The sequence below is a fragment of the Cryptosporidium ubiquitum genome, assembly GCF_001865345.1.
Source record: "Cryptosporidium ubiquitum isolate 39726 chromosome Unknown contig_7, whole genome shotgun sequence".
Taxonomy (NCBI): domain Eukaryota; phylum Apicomplexa; class Conoidasida; order Eucoccidiorida; family Cryptosporidiidae; genus Cryptosporidium; species Cryptosporidium ubiquitum.
In genome coordinates this window covers 396,942-421,376 of record NW_021639830.1, presented here as the reverse complement: position 1 = coordinate 421,376, position 24,435 = coordinate 396,942, and the positions used below count along the sequence as shown (strand labels likewise).

Genomic DNA, 24,435 nt, shown 5'->3' with positions numbered 1-24,435 from the left:
ACAAATTATAACAATAATTTTCAATTTTCCATCGTGTCAATAATTACCATTTTCGAAAATAATTACGTAGGGGAAAGAAAAATTGGGTATGGCGCCAAATCATGTATTAAGATCTAAAAATGATGCTATGGGCAATAAGTTACCGGTAAATAATTTTAAATAGTAAAAAAAAAGATATATATATATATATATATATTACATTTATAATACTAATAAAATATGATAATCAAGGCAAATTACTAAATGGAGTGAGGTAAATTTAGATTATTCAAGTAAAACGGAAGGTTGATGGTAAGTATTATGATGTTGATCGCTGTTAAACATGGGAGCAGTAGCCTTTAGATGATCATCAGATGGAGGAGATTTTGCTGAAACAAAGTCAAACATTCCAAACTCATCATCTTCGTAAGTACTAACTGTGTTATTATTAGTCTGGAAATTTTTCTCCATATGATCAAAAGTGCTAATGGTATTTTTATTATTATTGGTAAGGTTACTATTGGATGGAAAAGATGAATTGAATATATCATCAAAATCATCAAGTAGATGACCACGAATGGATTCTGGCGGGTTTTCTGATTCCATTCCAAATCCTGATTCTTGTCCTAACTGTATAGGATTGCTAGTGATAATAATATTGTTATTAGTGTCTTCTGTATTAGCATCGAAACTAATATGATCAAAAGAGTCACGATGGTTATAAATCAATTGCTGCTCGTCTCTTTTCGGAGAAGTAAAATCGCAAAAATTATCCATTGCATTTTCAACTTCTAAGATATTATTTTGATCTGTAGTTGTTTGATTATTGTGATAATCGCTACTTTCTTTTAAACTGATATCATCAGTTTCTTGATCGAAAGTATATCCACTTATTAAATTGGGTTTGGTTGCTGATTCAAAATATTCATCTTCTGTTTCATTTTGATGATTATTTATATCGTCATTATTTGTTAAAAAGTGATTTGGAGAATTTCCACTTGTAAAATCACCAAAGTCTCCAAAGTCCCCAAAATCTTTTTCTAATAATTTGTCATTCTGGTTATTTATCATAGGAGGAACATTATTATCCAATTTATCATTAATTGTGTTTGAGTCATTATATCCATAGTTCCAATTAAGATGATCATGATTACTATTATGATTATAGGCATTAGAATCTTTATAATCTAAAAGATCTCTTTGACTATCAAAAATGATCTCATCATCTTTTCTAAGATCTTTATCTACTTGCTCTGTTCTCAAATCTGTACTAATACCAAAATTATCCAAGTTCTCTTTAATTGGAACAAAATCAAAAGATTGATCATCTCTATAATCATTTAAAAATTCTTTATCCCAATTATCCTTTTGTAGCTGGTTATTATTAGAATTATTTCCTTGAAAACTGAGTTCGTCTATATTCTCATCAAAGTATAAATCTCTTTCTATGCTATTACCTCCATGATTAGGAATAACTCCGATATTATTTAAATTATTACCATTAGCCAATCCTGAAGTTGTATTGAAAAATGTTGTATTGATTATTTTCTCATTAGTTTGGTTAGATCCGCTCATTATTCCTCTACCTCCAGTTCCAGAAAATCCATCATCATCATCATCTTCTCCATCAGACCACCAATCATTGCTAATTTTGTTTTCATTTCTTTCCACTCTCAATCCTCCTCCACCACCTCCTATTCCCATGCTAGAACCACCCCCAGCAATCCAAATATCGGCTCCTCTTGCTCCACTATTACTGTTTATATTAATATCTCTACCTCCCAATATATTATTAGGAACATGTTTAGCATTAGAATTAGAAAGCTTTGCTGCTATTTCCTCAGCTGAAAGTGGAGTAGCAACCAATTCATCTACTAAGTCATCTTCCATCAATAAAGAATCTATTTCATACTCCGTTTGATCATTTCTCGTCTTATTAAACCCTCTATAATGAAAATTTGGACCAGGTGATCTTGAACTTCCTGAGAAATATGTTACACAGTTACATAGTGAAGATACTGTCCTTGCTAATATTAACTGAATCATTTAATATAATTTAAACTTATATATAATAAATATAAATATATGCATAAATATATATTTATTGATATATCTGTTATATGTAATATTTCTTATATTATTGGTGGAAATCTTAAAAACTAATTCCTCTCTTTTTATATTAATATATTTTAAATACGTTTATTAGATAAATCAATTAATAAACAAATCTTACTCCCACACTATTTCGTCTCACTCAAAGTATTTTTTAATTTGATATATATTTTGCTTTTGGTTCTTTAATACCTTTAAATTTTTTTAGTTCTCTTTAGTCAGCCAGAGTAATTAGTCACTTATAAAACCCCTGCTCTTTTTATAATGTAAAAAAGTGTTTATTCTTATTTTTCTTTCTTAATTTAACTTGATCAAGCCTTTTCTCTAAACTTTTACTAATAATTTCTGTTTTAACACAAATCTAATTAATCTCCTTAATTTTTTTTTGCGTTCTCCTCAATTTTTTTTCTAGAAAGCGATCTTTCTCAATCTTCTTTCTTTTTACTAAAAAAATTTAACTCTTTCAGTAGTTGAACTACTTTTTCTCCGTTCACACTATTTTCCAACTATTTCTTTTTTACCATACACAGCAGCCCGCCCTATTTAACCACGCATGCATTGGGCGCGCGCGGTATGTGTCCGATACTCTAGTAGAAGTAGACATAGAAAGATATATATAAGGTAAAGAAGTAATAATAGACAAAATAATGAGAAATAGTTTTATTGATATAATAACATAAATAATGATAGTTATAAATATAAGGACCTGAATTGATTGGTATATATAGATTAATTATTAAGGTAATAATAATAGAATTAACTGTGTTGTAGAATTCAGTTTGGTAATTCTTGGTGACATTTTTTTAATTACCAATTTTTTATTACATTTAATATATATACATATATATTATGTATATATATTTATATAAAAATGTTGCCTTGAAGTTACTTTAACTCAAAACTCAAGAAAAATGATATGACAGTTTATTTAACGAAATAAGACAAGGCATTTAGGAATTGTTTGGTATTGTTTGGCTTTATTTTAAATTTGGCATGGATTAATGATAATTGACATAATTTATATGTTTATGATAAAATACCATTAAAATTACGAAAATCATTGTTAATTCACTAATTTAATTATGAATCCAAATAATATATTCAATTTGGTTAGGATTTATCTAACAGTTTCAGTTGTTCACTGTTTCAATGACGATGATACAGACACCAAATATTGTTAATTCGTAAAATTATGACCGTCTTAAATAAATACTGGAGAACGAAAAGACTTCAATTTATTTGATTAATTGTTTGCCGTGATGAATTTTTACAATATAACCGTTGATTTAAATAATGAAGAAACTGGATTCTCTGTATATATAACTTCTCTTTGTCGAAGAATGTAATAAAGCTATATTGCAAACTGGAGAGCAAGAGTAGAAAAGTCTTGACTGCAAAGAGCTCAATAGTATATACATGCATATATTTATACTTAGTATATTTATCCAGTATATACCACTCGGAATGTACTTTAATTTCTTATTCTCATTAATTTGGAATAAAGTGCCGGTCAATGAAAAAGTAATCCGAGTACCGTCTAATTATTAGATGGTTATGTTTCGATCAGGAATACTCTCAATGATGATAAAAATTAACGTTTCTCAACATTCGCAGTGTTGTACCGATTTAGAGATCTTAAATATGCGCATTTAAGACTCTATGATGGACTTCCTTAGATGTCTGAGAGAGTATTTTTGAAGATTTTTTTTTGACTTAATACAATACTTTACTTTAGCTTAGTAGAAGAAGAGCTAATTGTATGTATGAAACGTCACTTTTTATCTCTTTCCTTCATTTAAATAATAATAATAATTTATATTCAGCTAAGAATTATCATTTGAATAATTGGAAATTTCCCGCCAAGTGACCCTTGGTTTATTATTTGAAAAACAATATCATTTAATCTAACTATTTCAATACTAATAAACAATAGTTACGGAAGCTAACAGGCACAATTTAATCCATTAAATGTGCAAGTTTCATTTAATTATATTCTATCTGTGAATATAATTATTGTATTTTTGATTTGAATTTGAATTTGACTCAAAAGAAACTTTTAATGACATTTAATGTTCATGCTTGTGCAAAAATATAACGTATTGTAATATGGTGAGCTTGGCTAAAAGTCTTTTTTTGCCTAGTTCTCATAGATAATTATTCATAAAGTATCTTATTACTTTTTTATATCAAAAATAAGATATGTTACAAACCAGTTATCTAACAAACAAATTCTATTTCTTTATTCATTATTCTTCTCATCAATATATATATATATATATATATATATATATATATACAAACAATTATTTATTTTCCTAATTCCTTTCCTATCTACACTTCTCTCTACTTGAAGAAATTTTTTCTTACTCATCGTCTCTTCAACAATATAATGAAATGTTTCCACACATTTTTATTTATTCCTCAATTTTTACACACAAATTAATTAATTATGTAAAGATTATTCATTGCATGCACTTTTTCAGCCCTATCATAATGTATGCTACCTTTTATTATATTACAATCAAATAGTTATTGATTTAATTTATGTGGACAACGCATGCAATTTAAAAATTGAGCGCCTGCCAGGCGCATGCATTTAATAGTATTATATTATTAGTAAGTGATTTTAATGCGGTAATTCAATCAATCAAACCAAAAGTAAAAAAAAAAATCAATTTTTCCTAAGTGTTGCTATTTCCAGCTTAAGTTCTCTATAGAATTCCCTCCTCTCTCACTCCTTATCAGACTCAAAATCTGAAAAATCTTGGTCTTCCGTATTGTGTTCCATAAATTTCTTCTCCTCTTTTCCCTGACTCAGAATACGGTCTTTCTCAATCTCACTCATTAGTTCAGCCCTTGATTTCACGTGAACAAACTGTTCAAAGTCTCCAATTAATGTAGTTGCTAAACTCTCAGTAATACTTGCAAGCAAATTCAAAGCTCCAAACAAAGAAGAAAGTGCTATTCTAATTATTGAAAATATAAGTGTTAATATAAATAAACTCTTTTTATTCGTTTTTCTAAAACTTTCTGTAGGATCTCTATATAACAATATCCATGGTGTAATGAAAGTGTCCATAAACATACCAACAATACCATTCCAAATAGCATCCAATATACTTTTTGGTCTTGGCCTTCTTCCTCCAAGTAATTTATGACCAAAATTAAATATTACAGATGCTGTCTGAAAAGCTCCTCCTAAAAAATATCTGAAAAAGTGAATCAAACCAACTCTAAATCCTTGAATAAATCCTTCCACAAAAGTTAAATCATCATCTGTTACACCCCTCTTAATCTCAATAAACAATGCCTTGAATCCTCTTTTAATACCTGAATATATTGCTACCAAATGTGTCACTCCTAAAGAAGGAAGTACTCTTCTTTTTAACTGTCTTGAATAAGATGAAACCAAAAAATGAAAGAATTCTGCAATATCAACAACTAATGCATTCTTATTCAGTGAATTCACATTTAATATCATATGTGGAGTATCTAATGGTAATATATTCATAAACAATAAAGCTTCTGGGGTTAATGTATCAATATCTATTGTATCATCTGAAGTTCTTATAGTAATTGTTACTATAATATCACTAATTTTCAATGTTCTTATATATAAAGGTTTTCCTATTTTAAGTTGATCCCATGGAGTTCTAGTAATATACATTGGAAGTCCATATCCTCCTGATACATAACATACAAGAGATCCCAAATAATTCATTTCTCTATGACTTTTTTTCTTTACCATCTTTTGTCTACTAGAATGCATCCACAAAGTCTTTTGTCTTGAATATGTTATATTATTCATATTCTCAATTTCTTTTGAAATCATAAAATATAAAGTTTGAACAACAAGCCTTTCTAAATTACAACATATTTGAGATACAGTAATATTAATTTCATCAAATATTGGAGCATACATTGGACTCATTAAGGATCTTGATATTGTTAATGAAAAGAATTTACTTTCCAAATTTTTCCCATTATTTATATTCACTATTTTATCATCAAAATTACCATTATGTTTTGAGTATTTTAACATAAAGTCCTCAGAATTACTTCCAAATTCTTCATATCCAAGATCATCATCACCACCACCATCACTAATAACATTTATTTCATTTTCTATTATATTTTCTTCATTCAAATCTCTTAAATTTACTGAATTTAATTTTTTATTATTTCCACCTTTTATATTGTTTTTTTTCTCTTTATTACTTTTTCCTAACTTTTCTTCTTGTTTATCATATTCCAAATTAATATTCAAATTTTCATTCCCATCATAATCTTTCATTTCTGAATCTTTAATTTGTCTTATACTTTCTGTTCTATCTGAAATTTGGTTATTTGTTGAAGTCTTTAATATTACTGGAATATCTCCTGGCAAAAAATGATCAATATGAATTGAAGAAAGTCCTAAATTAAGAATAATTTTTCCACTTGTAAGTAAAGTTTCTTCCATATAATTTGAAATTAAAACTACAATATGTATAAGTGAAATCAGTACTCCATCATAAATCTCATAGTATTTCAAGCTTAGATCTTGATCATATGTATTACCTAAATGGTCTGTCTCATCATTATCCTTATATAACTGGTCTAAAGTTCCTACAATTGAAGTTCGAAATTCTGATCTTAAAGATACTAATCCATCATCAACTCCTTCATTTACCTCATCTCCATAAAATCTTGAAGAACTCAGTTTTTTTTTTATATACTTCTCGTTACTAACACAATTCTTATAAACTTTTCTCAATAACTTTAATACATTATTCAAAGTTGGATTCTCTTTTGGTGAAACTGATCCACCAATAGAGTTTAAGTTTCTACTTAAAAACTGATAAATCTCCTTTATATTTTCACTAAGTAGTTCAAACTGTCTTTCTTCAGAAATATCATTTAAACTTGACATGCCTTTATTATAAGAATTATAACTAGTAGATGGAAAGCTCATATTATTTCTTGTATTTCTAATATCATGCGAATAAATATTGCTTCCAGTATATATGCTCATTAATTCTCTTCCTACTTCTCCTACTTCTTCTCCTTCTCTTCCAATCCCTTCTGATTGTTTCTTCTGAATCTCATAATTTTCTTCATCCAATTCTGTGTTAAAGTTATTTATATGTTCATTATTCTCACCATTTAATAGACGATTCATTAACATTTTCTTAATTTTGTGTCCTTTTCTCCAAATATAATCAATCCTGTTATGTTCTCCTGAGTTATTATATAACAATTGAGAATCACTGTCTCCATCCAATTGTATGGTTTTACCAAAGATTTGTTTCTTTTTGTTAGTATTATTAAATAAATTATTCACTCTATCTGTAAATAAAGCCATAATGTTCTTTTTTTGATTAGAGATGGATGCTTTATTACTATTCAAATGATCTTGACTTATTATTCTTAACTTTTCAATTTTAGAATCAATCTTTGGATTCTTATGGTAGTCCTTATTTTCAGAAAATCCTACCAATTTGTAACATATATTCATTAATGAATCACATACTATATTCATAACTGACATTGGATATATATTTTGAGGTAAAATATTTGCTGAGACATGAAATAGTGATCCATGAGTTACTAAAACTAGCTCATTTTGGTGAATCCAAGAAATACTTATTCTTGGAATAAAGAAAGATACTTTGAATCCAATACATGAAATCTTTCTCCATCTTCCTGAGATTAACTTATTACCACTACTATTCGAAATAACATTTGTATAAGCATTCTCTCTTAAATTGTCTCGAGATTTTGTATCAGTACTATTAATATTACTTAAATTTCTACTCTGTCTTACTGATGGTAACTGGTTAGTCTTTTGATATTTTCTTCTTGGATTAAAGTCTGCTTCAAAGCCATTCTCACTTTGGATTTGTTTAGATATTATTTGATCTTTAACATCTTTTCTAATTCTTTTGTCATTTTCTTCATTGGTTCCATATTGATTAGAATTCAAACTTAGAAGATTTTCAATATTTGAGTCCCAAAAAGAGCTATTTGATGTACTCAGTATATTTCCATTTAAAAGCTTTTCAGCATATTTTCTACTATCCATAATAGTTAATACTCTGGTACCTTTAGAATTTACCATTAAAAATACATACAGTTTTCCAGTTTTAGGTTTACTTTGCATACTATTTAAACCAGTGTTAGAAACGATATTCATTGAAGTAAATGGATTCTGAAATCTATTGGATATTTTTGAATCTTGTAATTGGCTCTGATTATGGCTTTGATTAACTCCACTTAAATGTTTAACATTGATTTGATTTGAATTCATTTTTGTGATCTTTTCATTAAGTTTAATAAAAGAAATTACACTAATCTGATCTTTGATAGAAGTAACAGAATGAGTAGTCCAAGCAGACTTTCTTACATTAAATGGTCTGATTCCAACAAATTCACAATCCCAATTCTTTGGAATATATGGAATTCTTGTCTTTGGTGGTATCACGCTTATGTCTGCACTCTTTGCTGAAAATATATCTGGATAAACATAACCAGTACCATATGTATGATTAACATAAGTCTTTTTCTTTGATTTGATTTGATTTAATACTCCATTAGCTGAATTTCTATCATTGTTATTATTAGTCATTGTTCTAGAAAAATCCTCTAGTTGAGATGTCCCTACACTGACTGCTTCCAATACTGCTTTTTTAGATCTGTAATAGTAATTATGAGATTTGCTGATTTCTGGAGTGTCATAAGCTATATAATAGTTTGAGAGATTGCATATTTCAAAAAATGGTGCTTCAGCTACAGAAAAGATCACAAAATAAGCTGAGTCTCTAAGGCTTGTTGATCCTGAGGTTGTGTTACCCAAGATTGCTGGGATTATTTGAATAGTAATTAACAATGGATTCTTATTTTCTAATTCATTTAAAGCGGATGTTGTAGTAAGAGGATTTGAAGCATTAATCTGTGTTATAGTGGTACCTCCACTTCCAATTGTTTGTGTTTGATGAATAGACTTAGAATTACCAACTGTAGAATGTGTTCCTGATGATAATGTTTGATTTGTTCCAATTGTAGAATGGTGATCATGTTTTTGATGGTTTGGATATATCTGCTGGGGATGGAGTATTATTTGGAACTTATTAAGTTGAGGTGTATATTCTAGTTTGTGACCAGAAAATAAGGAAAACTCCTTTGAAGCTTGTAAAGGTTCTGAACTGCCTTCAATAATAGGCTTACAAATCCAAACATTTGGATCATTCCCGTGATAAGGTCTTCTTTCATTAGGTCTTAACAAAACACCATCACAAGATAATGATGTTTTTGGTGGTAGTTTGAGGTCTTTGGAGCTAAATCTGTGATATTTTTTCTTACTTTTACTTGCTTTTTGAGGTTTAGATTCAAATTTTCTAGATATATAAGAAGAATCCAGGTTTCCAGTAATCTGGTCTGAATGATCTCTCTTATTATTCTCATGATCACTATAATCTCCATAATATTTTTTATTATAATTACCTTTAACTAAATTCTCACCCCCAAAAGCTGTATTCTGGTTTTGATTAAGATTATTACTACCATTATTCAAATGATCATCATTTTCATAATGATTTCCATCATAATCTTCAGCTTCCTTACTATTTCTGAAAAAAATAATGCTCGCATCTCTCATATCAGATTCTAGATCTAATGGTTTAGAGTGTTTAGTCCTTATTGTTTGGTGCATTTCTTTTGAATTAGTGAATTTATGAATAACTATAGGGAATGGAAGTTGTGATACAAATTCATATTTGTTATAAAATGATACAAGTGGACAGTTAAGCTGAGAAAGTAGATCATTGTTATGTGTAATAACTCCAATTGAAACTGTTTGTTGTTCTTCTTCCTTATTTTGTTTCTTTGATTCAGAAATTGGATTTAAAGGTAACTTAATTGAGTAACTTGTACCTAAATAGGAAAAATCATACTTGGAAGAGAGTTTTGAGATATAATTTATAAGGAGATTACTAGAGACCATCTTATTAAACTCAGTCCAACCTGAAATACTTCCTTTTCTAACTCTAGTAGTGATCCTCAAATTTTTGGTAAAAAAATCCAAAGTAAATGACCCAATTCTCATGTTTTTTAAGGTTTCCAAAGATGTAAAAAACCTATACATTGGAGGAAGAGGAACAATCTTATAGTTTGTAGACAACAAAGATACGATCTCACTTCTATCCATTTTTGAATATATATCATTTTTATCATCTTTTTCTACTTCTACTTGTCCTTTCAACCCTTCTTCATAACCTTTTTCTAAATCTAGAATCTCTTGTTCTTGTTTCTCTTGTTCTTCCATCAATTTATTATTGTGATTAGCATTCTTTATTTTGATGACTCCTTCTTTTCTAATAATACCATTGTTACTGTTTATATTATTAGAATTATTTGTATTCGTAATATCATTAAAAAAGAGACAAATAATTGAATCTGTCGTATTTTCTACTCTAGAAAGAGCAGAAAAGAGAATTCTTTTTGTTGAAGTTGAAACACTAATAGTAAAGTTAGAAATAGCATCTGCAAGTTTTTCTCTTCCAGAATCTCCTATATTACTAAAAAATTCTTGTAATAACTGGCTATAAAAGGGATTCCAAGCATTAAAAGGATTTCCAGAAACCCGACGTAAGCTTACATTATGTGAAATAGTGCTTCCAAATGGAAATGATATAGATATATGCTCAGATCTATAAATAAATTCACTAATTTGAGCATTACAAGACTGAATATAATCTGTAGATTCATGGGTATTTGTGAATAATGGGTAACTACAGTATTCCAAAGGACTTCCATTCACATAAATTACCAAGTTGATCTTTTGTCTGCATATTGGAAGCTCCAATTCTTGTTGTGATTGAATTATATAATCCACAGATTTGCCACTCAAAAATTGAATAAGTGCAGCAAATTCGCGCTGATAAACGCGCCTTAAGCGACTATAATTAGAATCACTATTCTTATTAACTGAGTGGCTTTTCCAATCCCCAGAACAAAACTTAGATCCAAATTCACCAGTAGTTAAAGAACCATTCGGAATAGCAACAGAAGGTAAAGAAGGACTATTCAACAAACCTAATGATCTCAATCTGTTCTCTGTAAAATCTGCCATATTTGGAATGTCAAACTCTACTTTGTCATGCACAGCTCCCACAAGGGCGGGCAAATTGAGCCCGCCCGCCATTTTCAAACGAATTTGGATGGGAAAAGGTAAGGAATTAGTTAGCTTAAGGAATGGAGTAAGTTTAATAGAATATGAGTAGCTGGTAACATATTTATCTGATGTTGGGATATCCATGCACTCTACCTGGCAATTAAAAGCCATAAGTGACTCGAATGTAAGTGAGGAAACCTCATTTACCAGCTTAGCCTTAGTAACATTACCAGGTTGAGTTGCCATAATCTCATGAATAAGCATCTTCAATATTGTGAATGGGATTGAATGTAGCCTGGACTGGATTCTTTTCACAGACTTTTTGTCTACTGGGATTTTTTTTCTAGCCCCAGCTCCGGTTCCAGCTCCAGCTCCAGCTCCGGTCACAGCTCCAGTTCCAGCTCCACAATCCTCAGATGTGTCCTTGTTTTTGTTCTTATTCTTGTGAATATGTTTTTGCTTGTTCACGGAAGAGAAAAATTTCTTATCATTATGATCATTCTGGCTCCTTAATCTACCTCCATTATTAACTGACCCACCTATTTCTTCATCCTCACCAAAGCTTTTATAACTAAAGTCTCTCTTTATATTCTCTTCATTGCTGTGAATGTGATGATCATTTTCATCAACATTATCATCATCATAGTCATCTATGTCATTATAATCTAAAATAGGAATGATACTTGGCTCCATATCACTTAGTAAAAACCAAGACAAAGGAATAGATCTTCTTGAATATGGAGGGATGTCTATATACGGGAAATAACGATTTGAAGAACTATCGTGATCTTTTCTCTCATTTCCTTTATATTTAACTCCATATTGTTTATTTGTACCAACAGTATTAATATCAGTACCAATACCATTATTCAAGTTATCATTCTTACTGAATATTAAATCGTTTCTATGATTATGCTGATTATCCATTGAACTATACTCCTTTTCTTTGTTCCTTTTTGAAGGCTCAGTGAAAATTGCACCACATAAATGCCTAATTCCATGCCTCCAGTTTGCTGTAACTCTAAATACTGTATTTGTAGCATTCTCTATCTGTACACATGTACCTAATGTCCAAATCCATTCATTTGGAGAAGTACCAGATTCTGGTTCTAAAACTAAAAGAAATCCCAAAATTCCAAGCCTGTAAGCTCTTCTATATAAAGTATCATCTTTTAACTTTCCAATTGATGACCATGTTGATTGTGATATTAAAAATCTGTGAATCATCATTTCTACCCCTTCTGAAGCCATCCCTAAGGCTGGAGTAGTTAACTCTAACTGTTCTGCAAGTTGTCTTAATTCCGATTCTGCTAATCCTGTTGAACCATATAGTAGCTCAGACTTTTTGTCTTCCAGCCATAAATACTTTACTCCTAGTTTCTTTTTCCTCTTTGGAATTCCTAATGTACATAATTCATTCACTATGTCACTCAAAATCACGCCTGAGCTATTTTTGAGATTTTTCTCATTTTTTGTCTCCAAACTATCCAAATCCCTTCCCCTTTTGTCTAATAGCCTTTCAAAATTAATCACATGATTATCTTTCTCATCTTTTACTTTCTTTCTATAATCAATTTTCCCACCATTCATTGTAGCTGATGTTATATTCAAAAACCCATTTAAATGTTGCTCATGATCATCTATATGCAACAAGCGATTATTATTATGGTATTGATTCTTCAAACTAAATGCCATTCTGTTATAATCACTGTTTCTATTAGCCTGTATCCTTGCAGCTGTCTTCTGACCTTTTCTATGAGTAAATTTCTCAACTGCCATGTAAACTGGAAGTTTAATAGAAACAGTACAATAATCTCCTGATTTCAAAAAGAACTTTCTAAGTCCTCTAATCTCTTCTCTCATATTTCTTTTTTTAATCTTTCCTTTTCTTGTAGATTCTTCTTCCATTAATTCTTTATCATTACTTTCCCTATTATAAACTAAAACAGATACTGGTTGAATAATTAAAAATGATTGGCCAATATCATTAATTATCCTAACAGAATTGATTCTCCTCTCATAAGCGTGAACTAATCCAAGAAGATGAGGATTCTTTAAATCACTTAAAATAAGTCTAAGGTTCTGAAGAAATCCTGAAGTAAGTTCCAAAGAAATTGATTCTGTGCAAAAATCAACCTCAAGTATTGGACTCAAATCTAATAAAGATCTTGATGATAAGTAATAATTAGCAAGATCTATTTCTGAAAGTGAAATATTTTTGTAATTCACTATATTTCCCTCAAAATTCTCTTTTTGTTTAGATAAAGACATTTCCAATGTATATGGGAAAGGACGTACTATTGTGATCATACAATCCATTATAGGATCATGAGTTATTGCACTAACCACTCCTGCAAGTTTACATGATATCTGTTCAGGAAACTTAATCTGGCATCTAGTATTATCAATACTCAACTTTAGAATATCAATATTATCATTATGAATGACAATATTAAAAGAAGAAAGACGGTATTCAAATATTATTTGTCTGATCTTTTCAAAATGAGATTTTGGTAATTTTAATAAAGATAAAAATTGGTACCTATCAAAAATATTAGGTATACTATCATATGACTGATCTTTTAATCCTTTAAATATCCACTCTAATGATAAACTTGTATACTTGATTAGATTTGTTATTATTGAATATATAATATTCTCAGACAATAAAACCTTATTTTGTTCACTATCATCTTTTGAATCAACCTTTTCTCCAATAACTGGATCTATTAATTCACTATCTCTGCCAAAATCTCCAGCAGAGTAAGGTATCCTTGAATCATTTTTGGTTGCATATATCCCATATCTTCTACTTTTATTTAAATAATTCAATCTTTCTTGTTTTAAATGTCTTTTTACTGATTCAGGAATAAAATTAATATTAGAATGAGGAAGTGGAAATCCCAAATAATAAAGAAGAATAACTTGGTTTTCTTGCATAGAATTTGAAGATCTAGATGATTTTGAGGATTGGGAGGATGATACTGAAAACTCATCAGAACTTACATCTCTAGATTCTATATATGTATCTTTTTCATCACTAATATCATTCTCTCCATCTTTATAAGAACTTTTCAAGTTAGATCCTAACCTATTTATACTTGTTATAGTAGGTAATACCTGATTCAAAATAGATCTTCTACAATATGTGGTATTTACCTGATCTTCAATTCTGTTTAAAGAAGAGAGCTGTTGGATTAAGTAAGGATTTAAAATAGCTTCAGGAGTTATGTATGATTTACCACTTTTAGAATAAGCTAAAGAATAGTAAAGTATTGAATCTTTGATATCATTATAATAATTAATAAATAGTTTGATTTCTTGTAAAATATCCATAGAAATTGAAATAGTGACTTCATCTATTACAATTTCTATCTCAGTTTGGTAACTCGTCCAATGTTTTGAAATATTTGATTTTTTGATTCCATTTGGAGATGAGAAGATCTTTAAATGGTTAATAAATAAGAGAAAATCTTTTTTAATATAATTCGGTACCGTTTTTGATAAGCCTAAATATATATTTCTTCCATTCAAAGTATGTAAATATAGGTATCTTCTTAAAGAAGTAATTCTGCAATAATTACAAAGACAATTTTTTTTAAGATCTTTTTTGTCTCCAGATATATCAGGTAAGACTCCAAACTGTACTAAGGTTTCCTCTTTTATTTTGACAGGGAATCCTGGTAAGATTCTCATCTCATTACATTCACCAGAAAGTTGAAAAGTTTCATTCATCATCTCTGTGTTAATTTCAAAACTAAGTAGAATTGAGAATGCTGTTCCACTCATAAACTGGCTTTCCTTTTTTCCAGATCCTCTTATTCCCATATCTTGTCTTCTAATTTTGTATCTTAAAGCTTCTTGGCGTCGTTTAGGTTCTGATCCTGATCCAAATTCTTGTCTCGGTTCTGATTCAACAGCTTTAATTAATTTATTATCTATTCCAATGGAAGGTATATAGTAATTGGAATAGGAGAGTTTAAGATACCGATGTACAGCAAGTTCTTGACGTTTTCCATACCTATTTGATTTAATAATGTAATCATAATCTGCTTGGTCGTAAGTTGATATACTTTTCCTGAAGGCAAAGATCTCATAGGAATTTGTAAACAACTTTCTTGATCTTAAACTTTCCCCATGATCCTTTCCATTCAGACGGAACCGTCTCTTTTTTTTGCTTTTAATTTCATCTCCCTCCTCTTCTAGGTCGAAAAAGTGAACTTCTTTGTTTTTTATGGGAAGATCAGATTTTACTTGATTGTTTTCATTTTCTCCAGGCCTTTTGACTTTAACAACTAGACTCTCCTCTCCAGCTTCGTACACGTCTTCAAATTCGTCATAGACTTTGTCAAAATTCTGCTCATTCTCTATGAATTCTTCTTCTTCCTCCTCCTCCTCTTCCTCCTCCTCTTCTTCTTCTTCCTCTTCTTCTTCTTCTTCTTCTTCACCCTCAGGTTTGTAATCATGGCTATTGAATGTAGGATCAGCATTTCCCACCTCTCTTTCATGGTGGTCCAAAATTTGGATCTTGAAAACATCTTTATTTTGTTTCTTTTCCCTCTTACTTTTTGAGGCTGGAACACAGTATACGGCTTTAGACATCCAATCCACAGCTACCTCCTCTAAAGTAAGTTGCTCAATCTCATCCTTAGTCAAATTTTCCCTACTAATTACACTCATATTCTCCTTTGTATTATCTCTGTGAAACCAGATCTCCAAATTACTCAGTGATATTTGAAACTTAAAGATCTTCTCTTCCTCAATACCAATATTTTGTTTAAGATCTTTACCAGATCTTAGATCGTTTTTTGAATTGTTATGATGAGGATTATTCTCATTAATTGGGGACAAGTTTGGATGATAACCATTTTGGCTGTTATTTCTTACTTCATTGGAAGACCTTCTTTTAAACAAACTAAAACTCCTCCTTTTTGAAGAGTGAGAAAGATGACTATTCAAACTTGTACTTTGTCTACCTCTAATTGCTCTAGAATTCTCATAATTGTTATTAAACTCAAATTGATCAAAATTAAGATCTTCTTTTGGTAATAGCCCTACTGAAGAGTTTGAGGAAAGTCTTTGTTTGAAAGTGTTCCACCCATTAAACAAACCACCTCCTTTCCTTTGAGACTTAGAGATCTTGTTTGGATATGCTGAATTAAAGTATTCAAAGGAACCATCATGGTGTAGAAGCTGAATATCTTCGCTATTCATACTTCTTCTTCTTCTTCCCCCTGCTCCTACTACCTCCATCATATTTACAGAAAATCTATAATCTAATCTAGCTAGGTTATCCTCATCAGAATTGAATTCGGCTAAGTCGTTATGCACCATATTTGATTCAGAATGATTGGATCTCATCTGAGATGAGTTATTTTCCTGCATACATTGGCAAACCAAAAACGGATCCAACTTTAACACGCTCTGAAATTTTGTGTCAGAAATATGATTGGTTATATTTTGAGATAAATCAAGATGATCTTGAACTAGATCATGAACTGAAGAAATAGAAGAATTCCCCTTGACAAAAGATTTTGATTTAGATAAAAGATTTTTCCTTTCTTCCTGAAGGATACCCAAATTAAAGCTTTTAAGCCTATCATCAAATTGGATAACTGAATTATCTTGAGCCCTAAATTCAAGGGAATTCCAAGGTCTAACATTATCTTCGAGCCAAGCAGTAACTGGAAGTGCTAAAACAATAGGGATAGACTCATCTAGAGGGAAAAATAAAGGACTTGTAATCTCATAATTGGAGTAATCAAACCTATTTATATTGTAAATTTCATTTGTACCTTTGATATATCTCCACTTAAATTCCTTATCTTCAACATTATTTTCATGATCTAAACTTTCCTGATCAAGATCTTCCTGTAAATAATCTAATTTGTTATTCTTAACTGTTAAACCAAAGCTAGAAATGTTAATTGTGTCACTTCTAGTATCTACAAAAAAGTATCTCATTGTAGATCCTTTACATCTTGGATATCTCATCCTAATTAACCAAATATCATTCCACCAACTTTTAATCCTTTGTATATAAGGAGCAGAAACTGAAAAAGTAGTCAGACTAAATATAAATCTAAAATTGTTCATATTAGCCTGTATTTGTAGATAATGATCTCCTAATGCATTTATTATAATTCCAAGAAGCTCAGGTCTATTCATCATACAATTTGCAAAACAGGAATCTTCTTCACTATTTAAGTCACCTTTAAGCTCCATCCCTTCTTCCTGAACTTGTTCTCTATCCTTAACTAAAAGACTTAAGTTATTTTCTCCTCCATTCTTTCTCAAAGCATATTTTCTTAAAATAAATGTATCATCCATAACTGGAATTCTCGCACCATCTATTGCAAATACTATTGGTATATTTATCATACCAAACAACATCCCATAAGTATCTGATGGTTGAAAATCTGTGTCTTTTTCAATTTGGATATTTCGAGACAAAACAAAACAAGAGGTCACAGAAGGAATAAATATATCCAAAATTGGATCCCTACCTTCTATGTTATCTTCTGAACCGATCTTAAAATAGTCCTTACTCCTAATACGTCCTGACATCCCATCCATAACATAGTTACCTCCAATATTCTTAACAAATGGAAGCTGAACTCTCAGTTGGGAGAATTCCAGACTAATTTTTAATGATTCATGATCCAAACTCTCTTCTCCCTCTTCAGTATCTAATGCAAACAAAAAGTTAAGGTTATGACTAAAAGCTATAGCTGGATGGTAAGAGTTTGAAAATACTGAAATATAGTAATCATCATTCTTAATATTAGAATTACTTTTAATGGAGTTTTCTGACTTCTTTTCTGAACTTTCTTCTGCTTTTGAACCCAAAAGAAAATCCATACCTTCTTTAAATTGACCAATTTTCATTGAATATGATTCAAAATATCTAGAAGAAATGCTATCAGACATTTCAAGATCATTAAATTCTGGAAAGATAATAACCATTGTATTGAACTTGGACTTAATCTCAAGAGAGGCAAATGGAATATTCTTAAAAGATTTCAATATATTAGTAACTGTATCTTCATTTTTTGGTTCCTCCTGTGTTTTTTGAGTATTCAAAAAAATACTTTGACTCTTAAGGGTTTTTTGATCTTGAATAGCTTTGAAGCTTAGATAAGATCTACCACTTTTTTTGGAACCCAGTAAGGACTCATCAAGATTAACAGTCTTGAATTTACTATACATAAAAGATATATCAATGAGTTGTCTGAAGACAAGTGGGACTATAGACAAAAATGTTGGTGAAATTGTTATTTCAATAGAAATTGGACTATTCATAGAGTTTCCAAAGTCTACTTCATTACTCTTAAGTGTAATAATTGGGATAATGTAAACCTCCTTACCACTTTTGAAACATTTTTTATACCTATTTTCTAACTCAAAATCCCCTCCTTCTATTGGTCTCTTTCCAAACACTGGAAATATCTTAGGTTTACAATTTAATAATAAATCTGGATGATTAAAAGGTACCGGTAACGGTAAGCTTAGGCCATACTCCCAACTTGGAAATAATTCTTCTTCTATTGATTCTTTGCTTAAATGTTTTTTCCTATCAACAGTAATATATTCAGGTAACATAGAAGATGAATATTCTGATAGTGAGTTTTTCAAAGGAGATAAACATACATAATCCAAACTAGAAGAGGTCTTTGTTAAATACATATCTACAGTACTGGAAGTTGTAATTGTTCCATTTGATTGTTTTGAGCTACCATTACTTTTGATTCTCTCGTACAATATTGACCAAATACATATGTCTCGAATTTTGAACTTTATCTTGACAATTCTAGTTGCTTTTTTTTTGAGAATTAGTTTTATACATTCAAATAATCTCCTTAAAATATCCTCGCTTTGTTTATTGTTTTTATACTCAAAAATATTACTTAAGTAAATAACAAGCTTTAAATTCATCTTTTTTAGTGAAAAGTCCAACATTCCCCAAGTACCATTTCTAATAACCATAATATTCATTTCCCTAAATCCTGTCTTAATTTTCCATTCTCTAACACAACTATTTTGATCCTCTATTTGAGGTATCATAAAACCCGATCTAGATTCCAAAAGTTTATCTCTGCTTACACACTGGGTAAATACTGAAGTTTGAATACAAAAATTTAATCTCAAACCAATAGATTCAGCTGTTAATACAGCAGTCCTTGGGTTACATCTTTTAGAATCAAAGATTTGATCATTAAAACAGTATAATGGTCTTACCAAAGTAAGACTCTCATTTGAGAACTCCACTGCTTCTCTATGTATCTCTAGTATTTCATTATTTAAAAGTCTACTTTTATAAAGTTTATCAGAATTAACCAATAAATGGGTATAGAAGTTTTCAAACGACAAAATGAACTCCACAAAATACTCATCTTTGTTTTTCGGCTCTCCCATTAAATTACTGTCAATTCCACCGCATTTTTGACAAAAATCCGAGGACTCCGAAACTAACTGCTTATCTGGTTGTTTACTATTATTTATGTTAATATTATTACTACAATCAGTATCATTTAGCTTTGCAAGCTTATAAGCTTCAAGAGGAGATTCTCTTTCTAAAACAAAATCTGAATTCCACAGGATATTTTTCTCTTCTTTAAACTTGTTAAAAATCCTCTTGTATAAATAAAGTACCGACTTTAACCTAATAATCTCATCATCAGTGAAGAAGAAATGACCATTACAAATCTTTGAATTCATTATAATCACATATTTATTTGCTCCACCATCCTTATCTTCACCACCAGTGTATTCAATTTTCCCTAAACTTAAATCCTTATTTTCCTTTTCTTCATCGTCTAAATTTACTTCTTTTACCCTGATTCTAATTTCCAAGTGAAAAACTGGATCTTGAGACGCATTTAATTCGGTACCTAATCTATTTGCATTATTTTTAAAAGCATCTGGGTAAACTAATACATAAGGAAAATGATTTTTTGAGTTCTTTTTTGAATGAATTTGACTAGTAGGTATAAGATGGCCAGATAATTTAGAAAATATCACGCTTGGAGTGAAGAAATGTTTTCCTGAAAAGTCTTTTCTGATCTGTTGGTACCCCATGTTTTGATCTTTAAGTATAATATTGTTGATAGATTGAATAAATATTTCTCCTAAAGAAAAATCTATTATTGCTCTGTTACGGTTATTCAGATTACTTATATATTTAAAACGAAGATTAAATAGACAAAATTGGTAAAGAAGACATTCAGTATCATATATTTGAATGGAAATCTCTCCAAGTTTTAGGTTTAAACTTTTCAAAGACTCTAAAAAGCCAGATTCTGCTTTAGTATTATTGGTTTTCTTCATCTTATTCTTATTAAAGGATAAAATGTTCTCAAAAACTTTTTTCATATCCGATAAGGGAGACTTTTTTGGGAATATTAAAAGTTCATAACCATTAATTAAAGTTACTATAGCAGGAAACACGTTTAAAGATGTTTTTGACAAATTTAGATCCATCTTATTATCAAATAAGTTAAAAGAAACATTCTTTAATGAAAAAAACTCAATTATTTGTTCTTTTTCTTTTCTAAATTTAAGTTGATCTTCTTTAATATTATCTACTTGTTTAATTGTCATCATTAATTTTTCGTCATCATCAATTTTGTCTCGTCTCAAATCATGAGTTACTACTTTGATATTATTTGCTAGCATTGATATAAATAATCCCTCAATTTCAAGAGATAAAGTTCTAGTAGATGTCCATATTTGAAAGGATAATCCTGAAACCAAAATTTTAGTGCCTGTAAATGATACATTCTCTTCAATAAAGTATTCATTTTGAAGTAAATATCTTAAGATCTCATTATATAAAAGACTTTCACTAATGTGATTAATTTCTTCCTCTTCATAATCATAACTTGCAAGATTCCCAAAGCTACTATTTAAAGTAAGTCCAGTAACCCCTCTAAATATAGATTGACTACTTTCCATTACTCTGTATGTTTTTAGTGATTGGAGAAAGTCTTCAGGAGATGTTAATATTTCAGAAATAATCCTCGTTACCTTTTTTTCTACATTTTCCTCAACACCATTCAATTTTGTTAGATCATTTTCAACCTTGAATGTAATTAGTCCCAAATCTGGAGTTTCCTTAATATTATTTGCAGTAGATTTTCTTCTACCTTTTGGACTTATATTACACCCAAGGCATTTAGGATGGCTTAATGTATCATGAAGATGTTTATCCAAGCATAAATTCTTGGTTGAATATCTAGACATAGAATTTATGGTATTTGGGAATCTTGAGGAAATATTGATTTGGTGTAATTCCACTGAAAATATCATATTATCTTTAGATGAGAGATTCATCATTGCCATTAAAGACTTTACCAGTGTAATTTCTTCTTCTTTTTGAGATCTAGAAATGATTGAGTTAATGTTAGAAGTTACATTAGGTATAAGGTTACCTATTTTCCAAATACTCTTTAGATCATGTAAATTAAAGTCAGAGATTTTCAAAGTAGTTAAATTAAAATGAGGTAAGTATTCATCCCAAATAATATAATAATCTAAATCTGTAGAAAATCCTGGAATTTGCGTGAAATCTTGTTTTTTGTTATCTTTAAATACTGTACATCCAAAGAGTTGGTGGATTTGAATGTGTAATCCAGCTCTAACCTGCATCTTTTCATGATTCTTCTTTTCATTTAATGATATTTCCTTGTAATCCAAGTCTACTAGTTTGAGTTTACTTATTTTAGTCACCTCTTTAAATCTTTTGTTGGCAAAAGTTTCCATAGAATTCCCATAACTGTGATCATTTTCATTTCCAATTCTACTATTATTGTGACTCATTTTAGAGAAAGATTTCTCTCTAACTCCAATCTCAAGAACTCTTATACTTGGTAGGAATGTTATTGGAAAGATCTTAATTGTGTGTGATGGAATCTTCATCAAAGATATACTATTGCTATTGGAATTTTCTAGACCGGGTTTGCATTTCTTTATTAAACCACAAACTAATCCAAATTCATTCTCAAAAATTTCAAATCTAAAAATATCAATCAAAGTTTGTCTGTGATAAAATGAAATCTTGTCAGATATCATATTCAAATCAAACTCCATAACTAATCCGGAAATCTTTCCAACTAAACTTTCATTTGATGTTTTTGTAAATAATAATGGTCTCATCCAATCCGGTACCGGTGTTATTTTTGAAGAAATAGATGATACATCACTCATTATGACAGATATTCTTGCTTTGGGAATATTAACATGTAGTTTTCCTTCACTTGAAAACCATTTATTAAATGTTGAGAATTTCATTGAATCTACGTGTTTTGATTCTGGTATCCAATTTTTATGATCTTGGGTACCCTTTTCTTGATCATGATCTTGAATTTTATTTAACAATACTTTTTCAACCACAAAATCGTGCAGAACTTTCGGATCAATATTGTAATTTTTATTTAAAGATCCCCAAAATTCATTTCCTTTTGAAGAGTAACTTTCTTTCAGGAATTCATTTGCTGACATATTCAAAGCTATCACATCCCTAATAGAAATCTCAGTCTCAATTTCCGAGAGAAGATTTTTGGGAATATTTTTAGGACCAGCATTTCCCTTTGAACCTTTATTGTATGATATGATTAAAGATAGGTATTTCTCAAGTTGTTGATGTGTCTTACGATTATTGTAAATATATTGAGAAGCTTTAAGAAAAGATGACCACTGGTTAAAGTAGTTAATGAAGTTATAAAGTACAGAAATGATATCCTCAGTACATTTAAGCTCAAAAGTTTCATCGGGAAAATCATCCACAGATGGAGGTCTTACCAGGTGTTTTTCTGAATTTGGTAGGAATATAAGTTTACTGGCTTTCCATTCTCTTGAGGAAATATACTTATTGTACTGTTCCTCATCTTTAAAAAGAGCTCCGAACATTGTATGTGGAGCATTCAAAGCTCTAATATCCCATCTTTTAAATAGAATATGTAATTCTATGCCTTGATCTTTAGTTACTTGGACACAAGAACAAGGATCTTCTGGGAGTTTAATGAACTTACTATTACCATTCTGAGTGTGTTTTGGAAACTCAGTCTGTGAATAATCCTTAGAGCCAACAGAAATGTCAGTAAGTTCTCTAAAGATCTCAAATTGAGATGAGTCTTGCCTAGCATAATTACATAGAAAATTACTCATAAAGTTAATTTTTTGCTTTTCAGTCTTATCAGATGAAAAAAAGACTGGAAGCAAACTCTTTATCTTGGAAAAAAAACCACTCTGATTATGATTATTAGATGATGAATCATGTTGATTAGAGTTTGAAAAACCTGTTTCATCATCTTCGCCTAAAGCTGTAGTTGTATCTCCTTCAATATCAACTAATTTAGTAACAACATTTTTGGGTACCGAAGTAAGTAAAAGGTGATCAAATTTACGGAAAATAACCTTAAAACCATAAAATCGAATCCAAAGAAACTGAAGTAAATTAGACTTCTTTCCTTGCAGTTCTTCTTGTGATAATACTTTTGAATCATTTACTGAATCAATAAAGAAGGAATCACTAACTATCTCAATTACAAAAGGGTTAGGACCCAAATGATCATCTATCAGCATACAGTGAATATTATGCAGCTTGATATTTAGAGAGTTAACTATACTGGTCTCTAAGGATTGAGAAATTTGATTTGCAACCTTATTAGTAGACCAAGGAGAGACGTACTTATACCATCTTAAGATTTTCTTTCTCTTTGATTTAAGTAACCTTTTGCACCATTTTTTGGAATCCCATTCATCCAAGCTTGCTAATCTAATTTGTAGATCCACATCCCAAGCTTCAATATTCAAAGGATTTTCTTCACTAGGCATCTGATCTGTCCTTAAAAAAACTTTAACCAGTCTGATATTACTGTAAACAATGATAAATGGAAGATCTGCAAGCTCAAATATTATCTGAGGTATTGGAAGGTTTTTAAGCTCAATATCCAAAGGAGAGAAGCTATTAATTTCAATATTTTCAGCCAGATTCCAAGTTCCTAGCAAATCAGATCCCAACTTTTCTAATAAGTTTCCAATAAGGGATTTAATTATCGTAGATCCTAACATTTTTTCTATCTACACCAAAACACACGCTCATCCATTATAAAATCCAATCATTTAATTTTCACTATTAGATTGATCACGCTCTACCTGTCTATCTATTTTGTCTTTACTTTCATTCAAGGCTT

At 29.9% G+C, this 24,435-nt stretch overlaps 2 protein-coding genes across 2 annotated transcripts; both read right to left on the bottom strand.

The window, feature by feature from the left end:
• Window positions 1-264: 264 nt before the first annotated feature.
• cubi_00709 (uncharacterized protein) lies at window positions 265-2,025 on the bottom strand (the record flags this gene model as incomplete). The annotated part of the gene is made up of 1 exon (XM_029017722.1): window positions 265-2,025. One exon carries the CDS (start codon window positions 2,023-2,025, stop codon window positions 265-267), a length of 1,761 nt encoding a protein of 586 aa, XP_028873520.1.
• A 2,797-nt stretch (window positions 2,026-4,822) lies between these two features.
• On the bottom strand, window positions 4,823-24,313 carry cubi_00708 (uncharacterized protein; the record flags this gene model as incomplete). Its single annotated transcript, XM_029017721.1, has 2 exons — window positions 4,823-9,507; window positions 9,574-24,313. The coding sequence occupies 2 exons, from the start codon at window positions 24,311-24,313 to the stop codon at window positions 4,823-4,825; spliced, it is 19,425 nt and encodes a 6,474-aa protein (XP_028873519.1).
• Between the last annotated feature and the right edge of the window lie 122 nt (window positions 24,314-24,435).